At 54.1% G+C, this 17,350-nt stretch overlaps 1 protein-coding gene across 5 annotated transcripts in view; it reads left to right on the top strand.

The window, feature by feature from the left end:
- The window catches only part of Alpl (alkaline phosphatase, biomineralization associated), a 55,066-nt gene extending 45,236 nt beyond the window's left edge, over window positions 1-9,830 (top strand). For all 5 annotated transcript variants that reach the window (NM_013059.3, NM_001429380.1, XM_087660463.1 and 2 more), the window contains 6 exon segments: window positions 1,561-1,704; window positions 3,394-3,463; window positions 4,592-4,726; window positions 7,548-7,739; window positions 8,282-8,401; window positions 8,878-9,830. In NM_013059.3, the coding sequence (NP_037191.2) occupies window positions 1,561-1,704; window positions 3,394-3,463; window positions 4,592-4,726; window positions 7,548-7,739; window positions 8,282-8,401; window positions 8,878-9,143 (927 nt within the window). In that variant the 3' untranslated portion in view covers window positions 9,144-9,830.
- Window positions 9,831-17,350: the final 7,520 nt, after the last annotated feature.

Genomic DNA, 17,350 nt, shown 5'->3' with positions numbered 1-17,350 from the left:
CCAGCTGCATTTGCCCCTGTCACCGCTACCCAAAAACTCCCCAGACCATCCATGAATCAAAAATCCTGGTGTCCACTCTGAAAATAAATATGTTCTGCTTTAGAGACAGACAGAGAGAGAGAGAGAGAGAGAGAGAGAGAGAGAGAGAGAGGCAAACCCAAACCCCAAAGGCAAACAGCAAGTCTGTTATTTGGAGGTTTAATGAGCCCGTGTGAAGTCCCTGCCGGGCTGGGAACCATGCGATCCGGGCAGGAAGATTGGGGGCTTCAGTTCCACTCTGAAAATGCCAAGGGGTCAGGTTCTGTGGGAACAGGAGAAGGCGCCAGTGACCTGGAGTCCTTTCTCCCAGACCCAGTCTGAACTATCCAAGCTCCTCGCCACAGGGTGGGAGTAGGACCCTCCCCCCCTGTCCGGCTTCATTGTTCCCTTCTGGAGGGACACCTTCCATAGTAGAGACCATGGCAACACTGCATGACTGCCTTTCTTCTCTGACTTGTTATTCCCACTTTACAGACTAGGAAACTGAGGTCCTGTAAGATCAAAGAAATACACCCTTGGTTGCCGAATAGTAGAGTCAGCTCTTTATTTCAGTGTCCTTGGCCTTCCTGGGTACCCATGACTGACCCACATCCACGGCCAGATCTCTCTCCTTATCCCCTAGAACTCCGGTTTTGCCATGGGAAATAGGAGAGAGAGAGAACTTTGCCCCATCTGGAGACGGTGAATCTCAGGTGTCAGCCAGGGGCAGCAAGATGGGCTGGTGCCCACGGTGACAGAAGGACACAGTATGGTGGTCACCATGGGCTGTGGCTGTTATGTTCTTGGCCCCTACTTTAAAAATAGTTAGGACTTCAAACATGGATTCCCTAGGAAAACAAACAACCCCGCGTCCATCCGTCCGCCCTCGCATGCCAGCCACAGCGGATAAAATTAGCCTGGCAGGAATTTCACAGATGTGAGGCGGCCCGTGTTTGCCCAGGCAGTGGACTGGTTCCCGGCTGGGCTGCCCCGAGACCTCCCTGGCCGAGGCCACTCACTGTGGGAGAAGACACCCCCGGAGTCTCCATCCTTGGCTTCACGCAAACAGCAGAGCACTTGGGGGGCTTCTGGTAGAGGAGCAGTGCCTTCTCGGTTTGAATCTTATTGGTGCCATACACCTCTGTGCAGCTGAGGGGCGAGAAATGACTTCTCTGTGTCTATAGGGAGAAAATGCAGACCGCTTCCCTGGCACCTTGGCTAGGAGATTGAGTGAGTTAATCTGTCTTACTGGCTCAGAGCCCGACACGCAGCTAATAAGCTTTCCTTCGGGGGTAGGGGATGTTAGCTACTCAGGAACACTAATATTCCACCCAGAAGCCCCAGACCACAGTCCTGCTAGGTCAGCGATTTTATCTCTCCATTCTGAGCAAAGAGAGGCTGAGGGAATAAGGCCCAGGCCTCACCCAGCTGGGCATTCGTCCACACCTCCACCCAGACTCTGGTGTCTGCTTTCCAACCTGGGACCTCTGGGGCTTCCGGACAATTTAGAACCCTGGGTGTGATGGTTCCTTTGTCCCTCAGGTGATCATGGGTGGCGGCCGGAAGTACATGTACCCCAAGAACAGAACTGATGTGGAATATGAACTGGATGAGAAGGCCAGGGGCACCAGACTGGATGGCCTGGACCTCATCAGCATTTGGAAGAGCTTCAAACCTAGACACAAGGTAAACCAACGGCTGCGGGTGGGCTCAGCTGTGGGACCATGGACCGTGGGATCCCCCATCCATGTATAGAATGTTCTCTGCCAGTGAGAGTGCAGAAGTTCCTTTGTTTGCTCTACTCCACAGCCCTGTGACTGACAAGACACCCCTGCTCCCTGTAGGATGGGCGGCACCAAGGGGGATGATGACAGGGTCAGGGAGTCACTTGGATGGATCCCAGACAGGCTGGGCACCTAACAGGGAATGTCATGTGCCTGGATGGCAGGAAGTTGGGATCTGGAGGCAAGCAGAAGGGCTACAACAGAAGCCCGGGAGAAATGGGAGGGCGTCGGCATGCAGCACTGAGCAGATGACGGGAGAACAGGGCTCTGTAAAAGTGGCTGGCTAGGGCTGTAGGTGTAAAGCCCAGAGTACATGCCCTGGGCCAGGGCACCCGTGGGAGGAGAGGGAGTCTGGAACAGGGTTATGCCAGGCTCTGGGTCCTCCAAGAGGCCTCTGGCCCTTTAAATCTGCTGCTGTGGGCCAGCCGAGCAGCTGGGTCTGGAAATGACTGTGGTCAGGCCTGAAGACAGTGGGGAGCAGCCTGGCAGCCACTTTGATGTCACTCTGGGGTTGGGTTTCTCAGGGTTCCATGGGGTCCCCAGGGAGGCTCGCTGGCATAAGAGGCTGAGCTAAGAAGAGTAAAGTGGGCAAGGCTGGGGACAGCCCCATGGCTGTGTAGGCGTTGTGGGAGTGAGGGACTCTGTTCTCTTTCCCCTCCTGGGGCAGCTTGGATAGGCAAACCAAAGAGACATCCTCCTGGTCTCGGATGTCACGATCAGGACCAGCAAGCCATCCTTCTTCCCTGGGGACTCTGTGTAGACTCCTGGCACAGGCAGGGGCCTGTACCTACTGCCATGAGCCCTACCCAGTAAGAGTCACTGTCGGATCCCAGATTCGGGCATCGATAAAGGAGCTAGAAGTGGTTCTCAGTAACCCGGGTGTGCGTCCTCATCTGTGTGTCCTCATCTGTGAAGTGGGGACAGTCTTAAGAGACTGCTGTGAGTGTTGGATGACACAGCAGGGCCCTGGGGACCCAAGCTTAAGTCTTCATTTCCTCCCCCCTCCCCCCAGAGCAACCTAAAGGATTGGAAAAAACCACCCCCAAAGCCACTGCCTAGAGGAAGCAAGAGCTGTCTTGAAGACACGCAGCAAATTCCCCACAGTGCTGGGCCCACAGTCCAGGCTGTCTCATTCTATGTTCTGGGGGAGGCAGTGTCTCCTTTATCCCCCCCCCCCCGCAGATGGGATTCCCAAGGCACAGACCTCACTCCCTCCTGGCTCTCCAGAGACGTCCAAACACCACTCATTCCCTCTGTAGGCATTCAAGCTTTCTGTGACCTACCCTGTGACACCCTTATGGGGAAAGCAATTCCCTGTCCCAGATGGATCAGTTCCTGCTTTGCCTTCTGGACCTCCAAAAGGGTGTCCCCTCCACTAGGAAGCTCTCCTTGATCAGTCCCCAGGATCCACATATGCCTGGGTTGTAGCCAATAATCTCTGTCATTTCTTGAGTACAGAGACCATAGGAGCTCAGGGCAGGATGTTAAATGATGCAGGGGAGCTGAACCACCCTGACTCTGAGGCCAGCTGGGGCTTTTCCTCAGCTTTCCAGGCCTGTGCTGACACAACCCCTCCCACCCCACCCCCCAGCACTCCCACTATGTCTGGAACCGCACTGAACTGCTGGCCCTTGACCCCTCCAGGGTGGACTACCTCTTAGGTAAGTAGAGAAGGCGGCAAGCCCACGGCTGCAGTAGTAGGAAATACATTCCAATTGCAAGGCCTTCCAGGGTGCAGAGGGAGGAAAGGCTTGGTTTGTGGAGTTAAGCTGTGCGGGAGTCGAGCCCCAGTTGGCATTCAAAAACCCAAGAGAAGGGAAAGCACACAGCACACCAGGGCAAAAGCAGCCAGGCAGCTTCTGCTGGTCCTTGGGGTAACCCCTATTCCCTAGAGAGTAGGGGCCACCAAAAAGAGTGGGCACTCTGGAGCCTAGTGGCTCGCACCATCTTGGAGGTCAGCTCCCACTGGTGCGAGGTGGCATGGCACAGAGGCTGCACTGGGCTCCCTGGAGCTGCTTTTTGGCCGTTGCATGGTGACAAGGTGAGGGATGGCTCTCGTGGGAGTAAACTGAGGGCAGAGAGCTTAAGAGACAATGACCCCTGTGTTTCTGCCGCTTCACTGCACAAGCCACTGTGCCCTCAGACCTTACCTATAAATATGCACGTGCTCCTTTTGCCCCCACTGAGTCCAGTCTAGAGTTCACTGCCTCTTGGGTTTGAGTCGCAGATCTGCCCTTTCACCTGCTGAAAACAGCAAGTTGTTGGGCCTTTTGTAGCCGCCGCCCCCTTCCCCTCCTCCCCTCCTCTTTCCCTTCCCCTCCTCCTTCCCCTCTCCTCCTTCTCCTCCCCTCCTCCTCCTCCTCCTTCTCCTCCTCTGCGAGTTGGGCCCTGTGCCCCTGGTAAGGTGGCCTGTAGGCCCCATGCTCCTGATGAGGTGGGCTCTAGGGCCCCCTGCCCTTGCTGAAGTGGGCTGTAGCCCCCGTGCCCTTGCTGAAGTGGGCTGTAGCCCCCGTGCCCTTGCTGAAGTGGGCTGTAGACCCCGTGCCTCTGGTAGCACCTTGCCCCTAGTGGAACGGACTGTAGGCCCCGTGTTCCTGGTGAGGTAGGCTGTGAGGAGAATAAAAACTGAATCCATTGCTGGATCCGCAGAGCCTCCCAGGTAAGGCCCCTCCTAGATTTACTCCAAGTTGAGTGTAGAGGTTTTGTATCCTCTGTGACACCCTGGGTTCCTTGGGGTCTTCACAGCAGGCTCGGGGCTCTTGGCACCCATATCCTTCCCACGTTTACAGGTCTCTTTGAGCCCGGGGACATGCAGTATGAGTTGAATCGGAACAACCTGACTGACCCTTCCCTCTCGGAGATGGTGGAGGTGGCCCTCCGGATCCTGACAAAGAATCCCAAAGGCTTCTTCTTGCTAGTGGAAGGTAGGAGGTGACGGAGACAAACCTTCCAGAAACATGGCGTGGGTTAGGCGATGGAATGGTTCAGAGAACTGCCAGTTTCGGGGTGAAGAGTGGAGGTGGTGGATTCTCCCAGCAAAGACAGTGAGAATTCAGGGGAGGGGGAGACTACCTGTATACCATCCCAATCTGAGAGGGCTTCCTGGCAGAGGAGAAGCCATCTGCCTTTGAGAAGACTCTCTCAGGCTTAGCTATGGAGAGCCATCCAGCCTGTGAGTGTCACCCATACAAAAACAGTTCCACATGCTCTGTGGCTGTCAGAGGCCAGGGAGGTGACATTGGTTCTTGTCCACCTGCTACCATCCATGGCTATGGGAGCTTCACCAAGCATTTTTGTAAAATGAGGCCAAAATTTGTCCCCTGTCCTAGAGTGGTGACTTGGCCCCATCATTCTTAGAAGAATAAAGCAAGGACTAAGGATTGAGGGAGGCGGTTCAGTCATCTCCCTGGTGCCTGCTACACAAGCACGAGGACCTGAGTTCAGATCCCAGAACCTTTGTGGAAAAGTCAGGCTCTGAGTAATCTGGCACTGAAGGGGTGGACACAGCTGGACCCCTGAGGCTTGATGCCAGCTAGCCTAGCTGACTCCATAACCATCAGGTTCAGTGAGAGACCCTGTCTCAAAAATACGAGGGTGGAGGGGCTGGGGTGATGGCTTCGCAGTTAAGACCCAGCTCTTGCAGAAGACCCAAGCTCTGTTGCCAGCGCCCATGTTAGACAGCTCACAACCACTTTTAACTCCGGCTCTAGAGACACTGTACAGGCCCAAGAGCCTGGAATGAAGGTTATGCCAATTATCTGGGCACCGAAGCCTGGTTAAAAATTGTGGTGAAAATACTGAGCATAAATTTCTGGCCAAAAATACAATCTAGGGTGTCAGACACCTTCTGGCCTGTGCAGGCACCCCAAACATACATACATACACACATACACATACACATACACACACACACACACACACACACACACACAGAGACAGAGATAGAGAGGCAAAAAGAGAGACAGAAAAAAATAGACAAACAGAGAGAAGAATAAAACTAAACCAGGCAGTGGTGGTGCAAGCCTTCAATTCCAGCATACGGGAGGCAGATCTCTGAATTTGAGGCCATCCTGGTCTACAGAGTGAGTTCCAGGACAACCAAGGCTACAATGGAGAAATCCTGTCTCAAAACAAAACAATAACAACAAAACAATAAATAAGTAATAAAATAGCTTAAAACTAAATAAACAAAGGGGGAAGGTGATTGAGAAAAGACAAGTAGGGGTTGGGGATTTAGCTCAGTGGTAGAGCGCTTGCCTAGGAAGCGCAAGGCCCTGGGTTCGGTCCCCAGTTCCAGGAAAAAACAAAACAAAACAAAACAAAACAAAAAAAACAAAAAAAAGACATGTAGGCACACACCCACGTGGAGCCATGCACACCCAGCACCCAGTAGCCAGCAAGTACACAAACCCTGGGGAAGCAAAGAGTTAACCTTATTCGTCAGTGTTTCCATTGCTACCATTGTAATTACAATGTAGCCAAACCAACAATAGGAGGTAACAGAGTTTCCAGAATCTTCCAGAATTTCTACAACCCTTGCCCTCTGTGGTCCCTTGGGTGGCCCTGCTGAGGTAGGCATAATCTTATCCCATGAAGACACATGGGCATGTCTGCACACACAAACACACACACACATGCACACACACACACGCACATGTCCCCAATATACACTTACCCGCTAAGGCCCCTCCACCCTCCAGAGGCCAATGGCCTCCTGCCCAGCTAGGCTGCCTTCTTGCCAAGCCCTGGGGTTCCCACCAGCACAGCGGTCTCGGCCTGGCCCCAAGCAGGCCTCTGATCTGAGGAAACGCCAGGAACCCGTGGTGGTGAACACAGGTCCCCTGGGAGTGGTCCTCTTTGTGAACAGGGCCAGGCCAGCTGCTCCCACAACCACAACAAAGGGAAGGCCAGCCTGCCCGCCCGGCCAAGCCTGGCTGGCTGGCCGGCTGGCCATGAGGGTGAATGAAGTTAGTGGAGAGGGAGCACCCCTTGGCGCCCCAGCTCATGACCCTCAGAACTGGGAGTGACCACTAGGTGGCATCCTGCAGAAAGCTAAGTACTGCATATTTCTGCTCCAAGGGTCCAGCATTATGGGATTCAACCTTCCATTGGCCTTTCTGGAAGCCCACTATGACATTGCCCAGGCACTGGGGACTTGTGCCAGAGAGAAGTCCTCATGCATTCTGCGCATAGGGATATGTTCATGGACGAAACAAAGCTGTGGGCTTTGGAATGGGTTGGACCTGAGCCCCTATCCAGTACTCCCATGGGAATGCCACTCCCCCACGCTTCCTCAATTGCTGCACCGGAGACACCCCCACTGCCCAGGGTTGTCTTGAAATCAAACTCGATGCCTCTTTGTCGTGCCAAGCTCACAGTGGAGACTCAAGCATGCTCCCCCGCCCTTCCCTCCCTTTTCCTCTGCTGAAGGTTTCAGCCACCCCTTAAAACAGCTAAAGATGCTGAGCAAAGAACAGGGGCGTGTGGGAGAGATCCAGGCTCTGAGCCTGTGGTTCTCCCTTCTCTGTGGCCCTGTTCTCCCCACATGATCTGCCCCCCACGTTCTCCTTGCTTGCCCTCTGAAGGCTGCTTGGCTATGAGATGCCCGAGGTGGGCCTGGCACAGGGAGTCCCTGGTGAAGGTCGCTGTCATCCCCTATCAAGGAGATGTTACTCCGATGACAGTGTCCTGGGGCCTGTGAGGGCCCTGTCGCCTTATGGGAGGCCTTTGTCTTGATGTCCCTAGGAGGCAGGATTGACCACGGGCACCATGAAGGCAAGGCCAAGCAGGCGCTGCATGAGGCCGTGGAGATGGATGAGGCCATCGGAAAGGCGGGCACCATGACTTCCCAGAAAGACACGTTGACTGTGGTTACTGCTGATCACTCCCACGTTTTCACGTTTGGTGGCTACACCCCCAGGGGCAACTCCATTTTTGGTGAGTAGGCCTGGGGTGGGAAAGGCACAAAGTAGCACCTGCTGGGATCCTACAAAAACCGAGGAAGGTGGCAGAAATACTGGGAGAATAAAGGACAGCCAAACACCAGGGCCGTGGGTGGGTGTGTAGAGTAGGACAGCAGAGAGAGAGACAGAGACAGAGACAGAGACAGACAGAGACAGAGAGAGAGATGGAGGGGGAGGGGGAGATAGAGACAGAGACAGAGAGATGGAGAGGGAGGGGGAGAGAGACAGAGAGAACAGAGAGACAGAGAGGAGAAAGATGGACAGACAGAGGAGGGAGGGAGGGAGGGAGGAAGGGAAGGAGGGAGGGAGAGATAATTGGTGGCATGGGAGAAAAGAGATAATTGGTGGCATGAAAACGCCTACCTGGCATTTGTATGGTGACTTCGTGAAGGTAGCTTTGCCTCCTAAGGAGGATACCAAGAAATATCGAGCCACCAACCTGGAGGAGCTTGATTAGGGGGTTGCTGACCAGGCTGCCAGTTCCCCACTGTGACCTTGGGCCCCTTCCCTGTGCAGGTCTGGCTCCCATGGTGAGCGACACGGACAAGAAGCCCTTCACAGCCATCCTGTATGGCAACGGGCCTGGTTACAAGGTGGTGGACGGTGAACGGGAGAACGTCTCCATGGTGGATTATGGTGAGACCACAGAGGCTGGGAGGGCAAAGGGTCTCTTATCCCTCAAGGCTGGCCTGATGTGGTCTTGGTGTAGTCCAGATTTGAGTCAGAACCTTAGTTTGGACTCTCTTCTGATCTTTAGTAACTTTGACCTGGGACACCTGATTTCTTCATTGAAAGGCTTTTGCCTGCTGGGGACTTTACCCTGGAAGATGCCATAGGTGTTATAAGCCTAGCTTGGTGCCTGGCCTGTGTCGGTACCACATGTGCTTTATTAGGTGAATCCGCTGTAAAGGGCTGAGAGTGTGGTCTCCTGCGTGAGGCAGACTTGGTTTGGAGCCCGTTGTGTCTGGTGAAATGCTTTCCCTGCTTGCTGAGCTGTGGCTTCCTCTCCTGTAAAAGGTCCTTCAGGCCAGTCTGGGGGTGAGGAAAAGGGGGTATTTCTCTCACGGCTCTGAGGTTCAGGCAGGCACTTAAAAGATATTTCTGACCTACAGCTCACAACAACTACCAGGCCCAGTCCGCTGTCCCCCTGCGGCACGAGACCCACGGTGGGGAAGATGTGGCGGTCTTTGCCAAGGGCCCTATGGCTCACCTGCTTCACGGCGTCCATGAGCAGAACTACATCCCCCACGTCATGGCGTATGCCTCCTGCATTGGAGCCAACCTTGACCACTGTGCCTGGGCCAGCTCTGCGAGCAGCCCCTCCCCAGGGGCCCTGCTGCTTCCACTGGCTCTGTTCCCCCTACGCACCCTGTTCTGAGGGCCCAGGTCCCACAAGAGCCCACAATGGACAGCCGGCTCCCCTCCCTTTGTGGCCTGCCACCTGGCCGCCCACACTCAACGGGGAGGCCCAGGCAACCTCGAGCAGGAACAGAAGTTTGCTACCTGCCTCACTTCCGCCCGGAACCCTCCGTGGGTCGGATTCCTGGCTCTGCCGTTGTTTCTCTATTCACTGCCTTTTGGCCAGCAGGGTGGGTTTCTCTCTTGGGCCGGCAGGACACAGACTGCGCAGATTCCCAAAGCACCTTATTTTTCTACCAAATATACTCTCCAGACCCTGCAACCATCATGGAACATTCCAGATCTGACCTTCTCTCCCCTACCCCTTCTCTCTGGAACACTGGGTCCCATAGTCACAGCCAGTCCCTCAACCCAACCCTCCCTGGAGGGAAGACCAGGTCTGCTCAGGGTGAGACTCCCAGGAAGCCACCTCCGGGGTTGGCTGTCTACCCAGGGTGGCCAGGCTGGGAAGAACAACCCAGCCGGACAGGACGCACACACTCCCCACCCAGCTCCAGAGACTCGCCAACCCTTCACTGAAGCGACTCCCCTGTTTGGAATAGCAAAAAAAAAAAAGAAAGAAAAAAAAAGAAAAAAATTTTAATTTCTCTTTTTGGTGTTGGTTAAAAGGGAACACAAGACATTTAAATAAAATGTTCCAAATATTTCTGAGGCCAGAGCTGAGTCTTTGTGGTCAGTGGGAAAGAGACCAAAATAGGCCCATCACTGAGGAAAGAACTGGACTCAGGGTGAGGGCATGTCCAGCCGAGAGGCCGGGGCTCCTGTCAGACAAGGGGGGGCCTCACCACTCACCAGCTGTGATCCACTGTGTTTTTCAGTGCCGCCATGTGTAGCAATGAGAGACAATCTACTCATAGGTCAGTGTGAGAATTAAAAGAGGGGGAGTCCTTTGTCCCTAAACCTTTATACTCACAAAATACACCGCATAGCCCAGCGAGGTGTAGCTGCTCACTCCTGCCTTAGTCAGCAATGCCGAGCAAATGCCAGGCACTGTATAAAGGCTCAGTAGTTGCCTGGCAATGGCTCAGTCAGTGAGAAGGCTTTGCCCATTGAGGCACTGGCCGCCGAGAACAAGCATAACAACTCCAGTGTGATCCCCAGAACTCATGAAAAAGTAGGAGGAAAAAGATCACTCCATGGAGTTGTCACCTCCTGCCACCTCCCACACACACACTGTGGTGTATGCTTGCTCACACACGATTATACTAGAGGTTCTTGGTGAATCCGGCGGACACACGCCTTCCCTTGCAGGCCTCTTAGCAGCCTAGTGCATAACGCCGCCGTCTGGTGGGATTGCTACAGACATTGGGGTACAGAGTCCCCTAGATTTGTTCCGCTTGCCTCAAGTCCGTTTGCTTGTGAGAGTGAACACTGGCCCCTGCCTATAACCAATAACTATGGCCTGTACTAGGCTCCCCCTTGAGGGAGACCTCCCCATCACCCACTTTATGAATGAGGATCACCCACAGTGTGAGAGGTGTATGATTGTCAAGGTCTCCCACGTTGCGGACAGAGACTTGACTCCAAATTCGCTCGATGCCAACGTTCCTGCACTCAATAACATCATTTATTTGTTTATGATACATTTCCAAGTTCCTGCCCACTCAGTCCCGGCCAGTGTCTCACAATTCTCACCACTTAAAACAGGAGCCAAAGGCTTCACACCAGTTAAACGGGAACTAACACCGAATATCTGGAGTGGACTTCTTTTGGGTCTGAAAGGACAGTGAGCAATTTTTTTTTCTTCTGAGCTTCCTAGCAGTCAAGGCAAAAAAAGGGAAGCACAGCTAAGCGGATGCTAGGCTTGAAAATTCAATTGTATGCGTTCTGTCCAGGACAGAGCTCTCCAACTCGTCTTGAACTGGGTACCACAGCGCCTTGAGATATTAGCACAATCCCTTTGAAACTTTTGCGATCTCTCTGAACTGTCACTTAGTAGTTCCTTACATCCACATGCTTTTAAACATCCCCCAGTTCTGCCTGCAGTCTACCCATGTAGCTAAGAGCATGATTACCATAGGGACTGTGTGTGAACCATGGCTTTGTGTCTCGGCCTGAAGCGGGAATGAATTATCGAACTGAGAGCGAGTGGAGACAGAAAAAGAAAGAACGAGGGAGGGGTTGGGGATTTGGCTCAGTGGTAGAGCGCTTGCCTAGCAAGCGAAAGGCCCTGGGTTTGGTCCCCAGCTCCGAAAAAAAGAAAAAAGAAAAAAAAAAAAAAGAAGAAGGAACGAGAGAGTTAGTTGTGTGATGAGGCCACCCGGCACAAGAGGTAGACTTCAGAGTCACCCCCAGGGTGTGGAAGAAGTGGAATGTTGATTCTCCATCTCCCTCCCTGGCTAAGGGCTGTATCACAGACAGATCACGCCGAGCCTCCATCTTGCTTCTTGAAAGGTTGAAACCCCCTAGCGAGTACTGGAATCAGGATCCTAGAGAGGACAGACACATCTGCTGAGTAAGCTGTGGGATGTGCTAAAGCGGGGAGCATGGCTGAGTCAGAACCACAGGGGTCACACCTGTCTCAGCCCTGTAGACTGGGGCAAGGTCTTGCAGCCCTTTGACACCCCAGCCTAGCACGCTGTGGGCACTGAAGTCCCCAAAGTGAACATGCAGTTAGTTCTTCCTCTTCAGGATGTTCTCCAAGACATCCGGATGCTCACACACATCATAGGGCACTGTCACCCTGGCTGCTGATCACGTGGGCTATGCCTCCCAGTCTAAGCCAGAGATGTCGGCAGTGGACCCACCTCTGTCCCCAGCAACCACACTGATTGTAATCAGCATCTAGTGGCTCACAAGTCTCCTTGTTCTCAGGTTTCTCAGGCAAGGACAGAGATGGACCGGCAGGTCCTCTTCATAACACAGTATGTGACTCTGTTTCCATGTCAACACATGGGTACACTGGCTGAGAGGCATAGACCCAGGCTCTTCCCACCACCGCCATTCCATTTGGGCAGTATCTTCTTAGTAGAGCCAGTAAGCACCCTGATTTGCCACCTGAGCGTTCTTAGCCTCCGCTCAGAGTTCATTGGCAGGAATTTGACACGTGACCCCAAGTGCAGAGGGTGCTGGGAAATGTAGTTTTTTAGTTGAGCATCTGCCTCATACCAACAAATCAGGTTCTCACCCTTAGCATACTAACACTGAGGAGCAGGTGATGGAAGTGGAGGCTGGGGTAGCAACCCTGGCTTCTGATCAGGAGATTTGGGGCGCGGGGGAGGGGCAAATTGCTCCCTGCAATAGCTGAGGGAGGGGGCTGGGAAGTTTGAGGGACAGCTCCACTAATTCTCAAGACGCTCTAGATGTTGTGGAAGACTTGAGTCTCTGGCTTCTTTGGAAGAGGGTCCTGTCAGTAGCTTAGCCATCATCTCTGGTATCCCCCTATACTGCTCTCAGCTCCTTCAGAAGCCACCGTGGAAGCTGAGAGTTTGACACTTGACTCACAGATACCACGTGCTGCACCTGGGTGACCGAACAGAGAACAAACCCACTGTCCACAAGTTCTTTCTTAGCGACACCACCCCAGAGTAGGGAACACGAAGAGTAGGGGGCTAGGAAGGAGGCACCTAACTAGTTGGGTGATCGAGGTGGTGGGCAGAGGGCAAGCAGGACAGAGAAGATAGCTCATGGAGTGAGACCGGACATGGGGAAGGCTTGGGCTTGGGGCCTAAGAGAGTTCAGAGGCAGTGACCTGGGAAGAGTGGGTTGGGCCGCAGGACTCCCGGTGCCATTTTGAGAAGCCTGCTGTTGCCCATGAAGACCCTGGGGGCATCATGATCAATACCACTGCGGAAGCATCCTCTCAGCAGCCAGTTTTAAGGAAATTTCTATGATGCTGGAGGCTGGGCGACCACAAGGAGGCTGCTACAACAGGCCGGGCGGGGAAGTCTAGGCTGTGGCTGTGGGAGCGAGGTGGGAAAAGCCCCAGACATGACTCTCAGCAATCTTGCTCCTGGTTATTGAGGAGGAGTTTATGCCTGTACCTGAGTGGTTCAACTTACCAAGTGCCCCGAGATCAAGAACAAAAGTCAGCAAGAGACCTATTGTGTGCCGTGCGCCATACTAAGTGCCCTGGACAGGACATAGAAGGGAGCTGCTGCCTAGAGGACACACTTTGCACAGCCGACTCACCATCATCCTGAGTGGTAGACAGTGTCACTGTCACTTACAGATGGGCAAGCTGAGGTTCAAAGGGCATGATAGCCCGCTCCAGATGTAGATGGTTGTAGATGGTCGATACCCTGCTCCCTTGCTCCTAAGGTGTCAATTTATCTAAGGACAAGGGCCCCAGCCCCATAAACCACAGGACTGTGGGTTCCTTGGGGAGAATTGGGGGAGAGACCCAGACAGCAAAGTTTGTAATTACCCCCTGAGCTAAACTGAAGACCTCCCACTGGGATGTTCCCTGGGGTGGGGGTGGGGTCATGATTAAGCACTTAGGGGAGGATTTGGGCCCCCTAAGTGGCTTCCTCTGCTACTATCCTGGCGCCAGGTCCTTTCCCAGTTCTTCACGGTTGTCCCTGTGGCCGTCAGGGAGATTGGACATGAAACCTGACGTTGTAGAACAGGCTAAGCTGTGGGAACATGGGAACAGGCTCAGCGCACAGTAGGTCTGCAGCCCAGCGGGAACACACATGCACTCATAAGTATTCCCAATTCCAATCAGCAATTCCCATGTTGTATCCTGGGCCTCAGGCACTGTCCCTTAGCACTCTGACACGCACGGGCCCATCTTATTTTTCACTAACCAGCCTCGGAGGGCCACGGGCTATTAATCCCATTTTACAGATGAATCATCAGGATCAGACAAGAAAGGTCATAAGCTATGGGAAATCTCAGCATCAGCGATGGCTAGAGCCAAGGGCAAGACTAGAAGCTTAGAGCACAGGCTTTAAATTTTTTTAAGCTAATTTATTATTATTGTATTCTGCAAGATTTGTAGGTGTGATTATGAATATAGGTGTGTGTGTGTGTGTGTGTGTGTGTGTGTGTGTCAGTGTGTGTCAGTGTGTGTCCGTGTGTGTGTGGAGGTCAAGAGGCAAGTTTCAGGAGTGTGGACAACAGTGGAGGCTACTCTGTAGCTGGCAGGCCCTTGTGTCCTCAGGGCTGGGGATGGCACTGGCTTGGCATGGAGAGTGGTGGTTGGTGGCTGGGTCACAGACACGTTGGGGAGCTGAAGCCAGCAGGGCTGCCTGGCTCAGGGTATGGGGAGAAGAGGAAATAGCAGAATCAGGGGCTCCCCCTAAGTTTTTGGTCCAGGGCCTGGGTGGATGAATGTGCCATTTATGGATATAGAAGACCAGATTTGGGGAGAGTAAGTAGAGTTGGGTTCGGGGCACAGTTAGATGGTGGCACACACTGGACTTAGGGGTAGAGAGGCTGAGTAAGCCGTCAGGAGAGCCTGGGACACAGGGAGAACCCCAGTTGCCCACAGGCAGGTATGCAGAGGAAGTGATTTGCCCAAGGTTCCAGAGAGCCAGTGGCCAGGCGGAGTTCATTCCACTCCAGGGCCCTCTACTCTGAGAGGGTTAGGAGAAGAGACTTGGATGGGTATACGTGTTAACAGCCTCAGGGGTAAAGAAGCCCTGAGAAGGAACTCAGAGACAGATCCCTCCAGCCTGGGCCACTTGCCACCTACACTCGGGCTGTCCAGCTAGAACAGCCTTTTCTGAGCTGTCCCCAGCCTGGATGGCTGGCGGACATGGTGGTACGGAGAGCAAAGCCTAGGTCCAGAGAACATAGAGCTGGAGTCAGGTTGTCCACAAGCTGGACTTGACTTTGCCATCAGCTCTATGGTGGGCATCTGCCCGGGCCAGCTCAGGACCTGGGTGGAAACCATCCAACTATGACGCTCCTGGTATCTTCCTGGACTTAGGACCTGGGGCCTGAAATCTCTCCTGGCCACTTGCCTGATGCCTGCCTCTGCCCACCCCCAGACCTCAGGACCCCTCCAGGTCCCTTTCAGCTTGGCTCTCATCATGGCTGCTGCCCTGAGGCCAGGACTGAGGCCTCCCTGGCTCCTGCCCAGACCACCCAGCGCCAGGCCCTGGCGGAGCCCGTCAGGGCTGGCCAGCCGTGGTCTGGCTCCGCCTGAGGGGCTGTGGCCTGGGAACCACTGGCTGTCTCCTTGGGAAGCGGCTGGGTCTCCAGAACAAACATGGAACCACAGGCTCCTCTCCTGCCCACCGAAGAGGGAGCTGCTTCTGGCTCCTTGCCACACCCCACTCTCCAGGCCTGGCTCCCACTTCTGTGGGGGATGGGTGAGTGGGGGAACAGAGTGGTGAACTCAACCCTGAAAGGGGAGGGGGCAGGAGGGCTGCCTAGCAAGAAGAGGGCAGATGGGTCTTCGTGACCAGGGGGAAGGGGCAGATGGCAGAGACAACTGTGAATGGAGAAGGCTGTGGTGGGAATACAAGTGACCTGAGATGCCTCGGAGACCCTCAGGAAGGTTTCTATGGACTGGGCGGAGCTCTTCTGAGCTTCAAGCCAAGAACAAAAGCTTTGGAATCAGACAAAGTTGGTTTCAAATGCAGACTCAGTCACATCCAGACTCAAGGGTCTTGGGAAATTGCCTTTGCCTGTCTGGACCCTCAGTTTCTCCCTTTACACACACACACACACACACACACACACACACACACACACACACACAGTGACAGAGTCCCTGTGTCACAGAGTGATGGACAGATCACAAAGTCCCCTAGACAGAAAATACCCAGTCCATGGCATGGCACAAAGTGTGGATCCCCTAGGGACATCAGCCGCAGTCCCATCAAGGCCCCATAAGAGGCAAAAACAGGCCCTGGGGGGTCCTGGTCCTTGTGGGGCAGGCCAGGACAACCTCGGTGAATCACACAGCCCGGGGAAGGTCACATCTGACTACACTCGAAGCTGCAATTAGAGTCCAATTTAAAGAAATGCCTGGTTCGTCCGTCCCCGGACAGGTGTGATTACGGGCTCAAAGCTAACGTGTTACCAACAGGATGACACAGAGGACCAGACCAGGCCACAAGGGTGTCTAGCCCAGCCCCCGCCCTACACTTTGGGAGAAACAGAGGCCTTCGGTGAAGGAGGGGGCCAGGCTCCAGCCCCTCACTGCAGGGCAAGAGGGTGACACCCTATACTCCCTTCAACTCCTACTTTCTGTGGCATTTGGATGATAAGGTGCGCCAATGGCACCCCCCATGCCCAAGGAGAGGGGCATCTTGGAATCAGTAATAACCATAAAAACCAAAGGCTTCCCCATGTCCTCTTCCCAGGGACCCAGACCTGATCGTCTAAGTGAGCTGTGTCAGCGGTTGTCTTTGGGAACCCCGCCCCTATCCCCAGGCCTGCATGCCTCACTGTCCTCACAGACTCTAGGCAGGAGCTGCTAATGTGAACCCCATTCTAGGGAGAGGAACACTGAGGTTCTGAGTCCCCAGGGTCTTGGGCACAGAGCAGGCTTGGATCCAGGGGCAGATCTGGGTGTGGCACAGCACAGGTGTCCCTGGTAGAGTCGGACACCTCGCTCTGAGTCCCTTTAGGAGGAGGCCTGGGAAGGGGGCTCAGGGATGAACCGTCCCAGTGGGTGGAGGTGGTGAGCGAGTCAGCAAGCACAGGAGTGTGGTGAGAGGATGGGGTGGCTGGGCAGGCGAGCTGGTGAAAGGGTGGGCTGAGGCACAGGAGCTCGGCGGGTGGCTGGATGTGGAAATGGATGAATGGGTGAGTGAGTGGATGAGTGGGTGGATGGAGGGATGGACAGATGTGTAGGTGGATGGGTGGATGGACAGATGTGTAGGTGGATGGGTGGATGGACAGATGTGTAGGTGGATGGGTGGATGGACAGATGTGTAGGTGGATGGGTGGATGGACAGATGTGTAGGTGGATGGGTGGATGGACAGATGTGTAGGTGGATGGGTGGAAGGATGGATGGATGTGTAGGTGGATGGGTGGATAGACAGGTGGATGGGTGAAAGGATGAGTGGGTGGATATGGATAGATGAGGAGGTGACTGTGTTTGGAGATGAATAGATGCATGAACGGATGGATGGATGGATGGATGGATGGATGGATGGATGGATGGATGGATACGCTGTTTAAGGGGCTCTGTCTTGAGAGGTATAAGAGGGAAAAGGGGGGGCTGGAGAGATGGCTCAGTGGTTAAGAGCACTGACTGTTCTTCC

This window comes from Rattus norvegicus, chromosome 5, assembly GCF_021556685.1.
Source record: "Rattus norvegicus strain SHRSP/BbbUtx chromosome 5, alternate assembly SHRSP_T2T, whole genome shotgun sequence".
NCBI classification, from domain to species: Eukaryota; Metazoa; Chordata; class Mammalia; order Rodentia; family Muridae; genus Rattus; species Rattus norvegicus.
The sequence above is the reverse complement of the archived record's forward strand: the minus strand, read 5'-3'. Positions and strand labels throughout refer to the sequence as shown.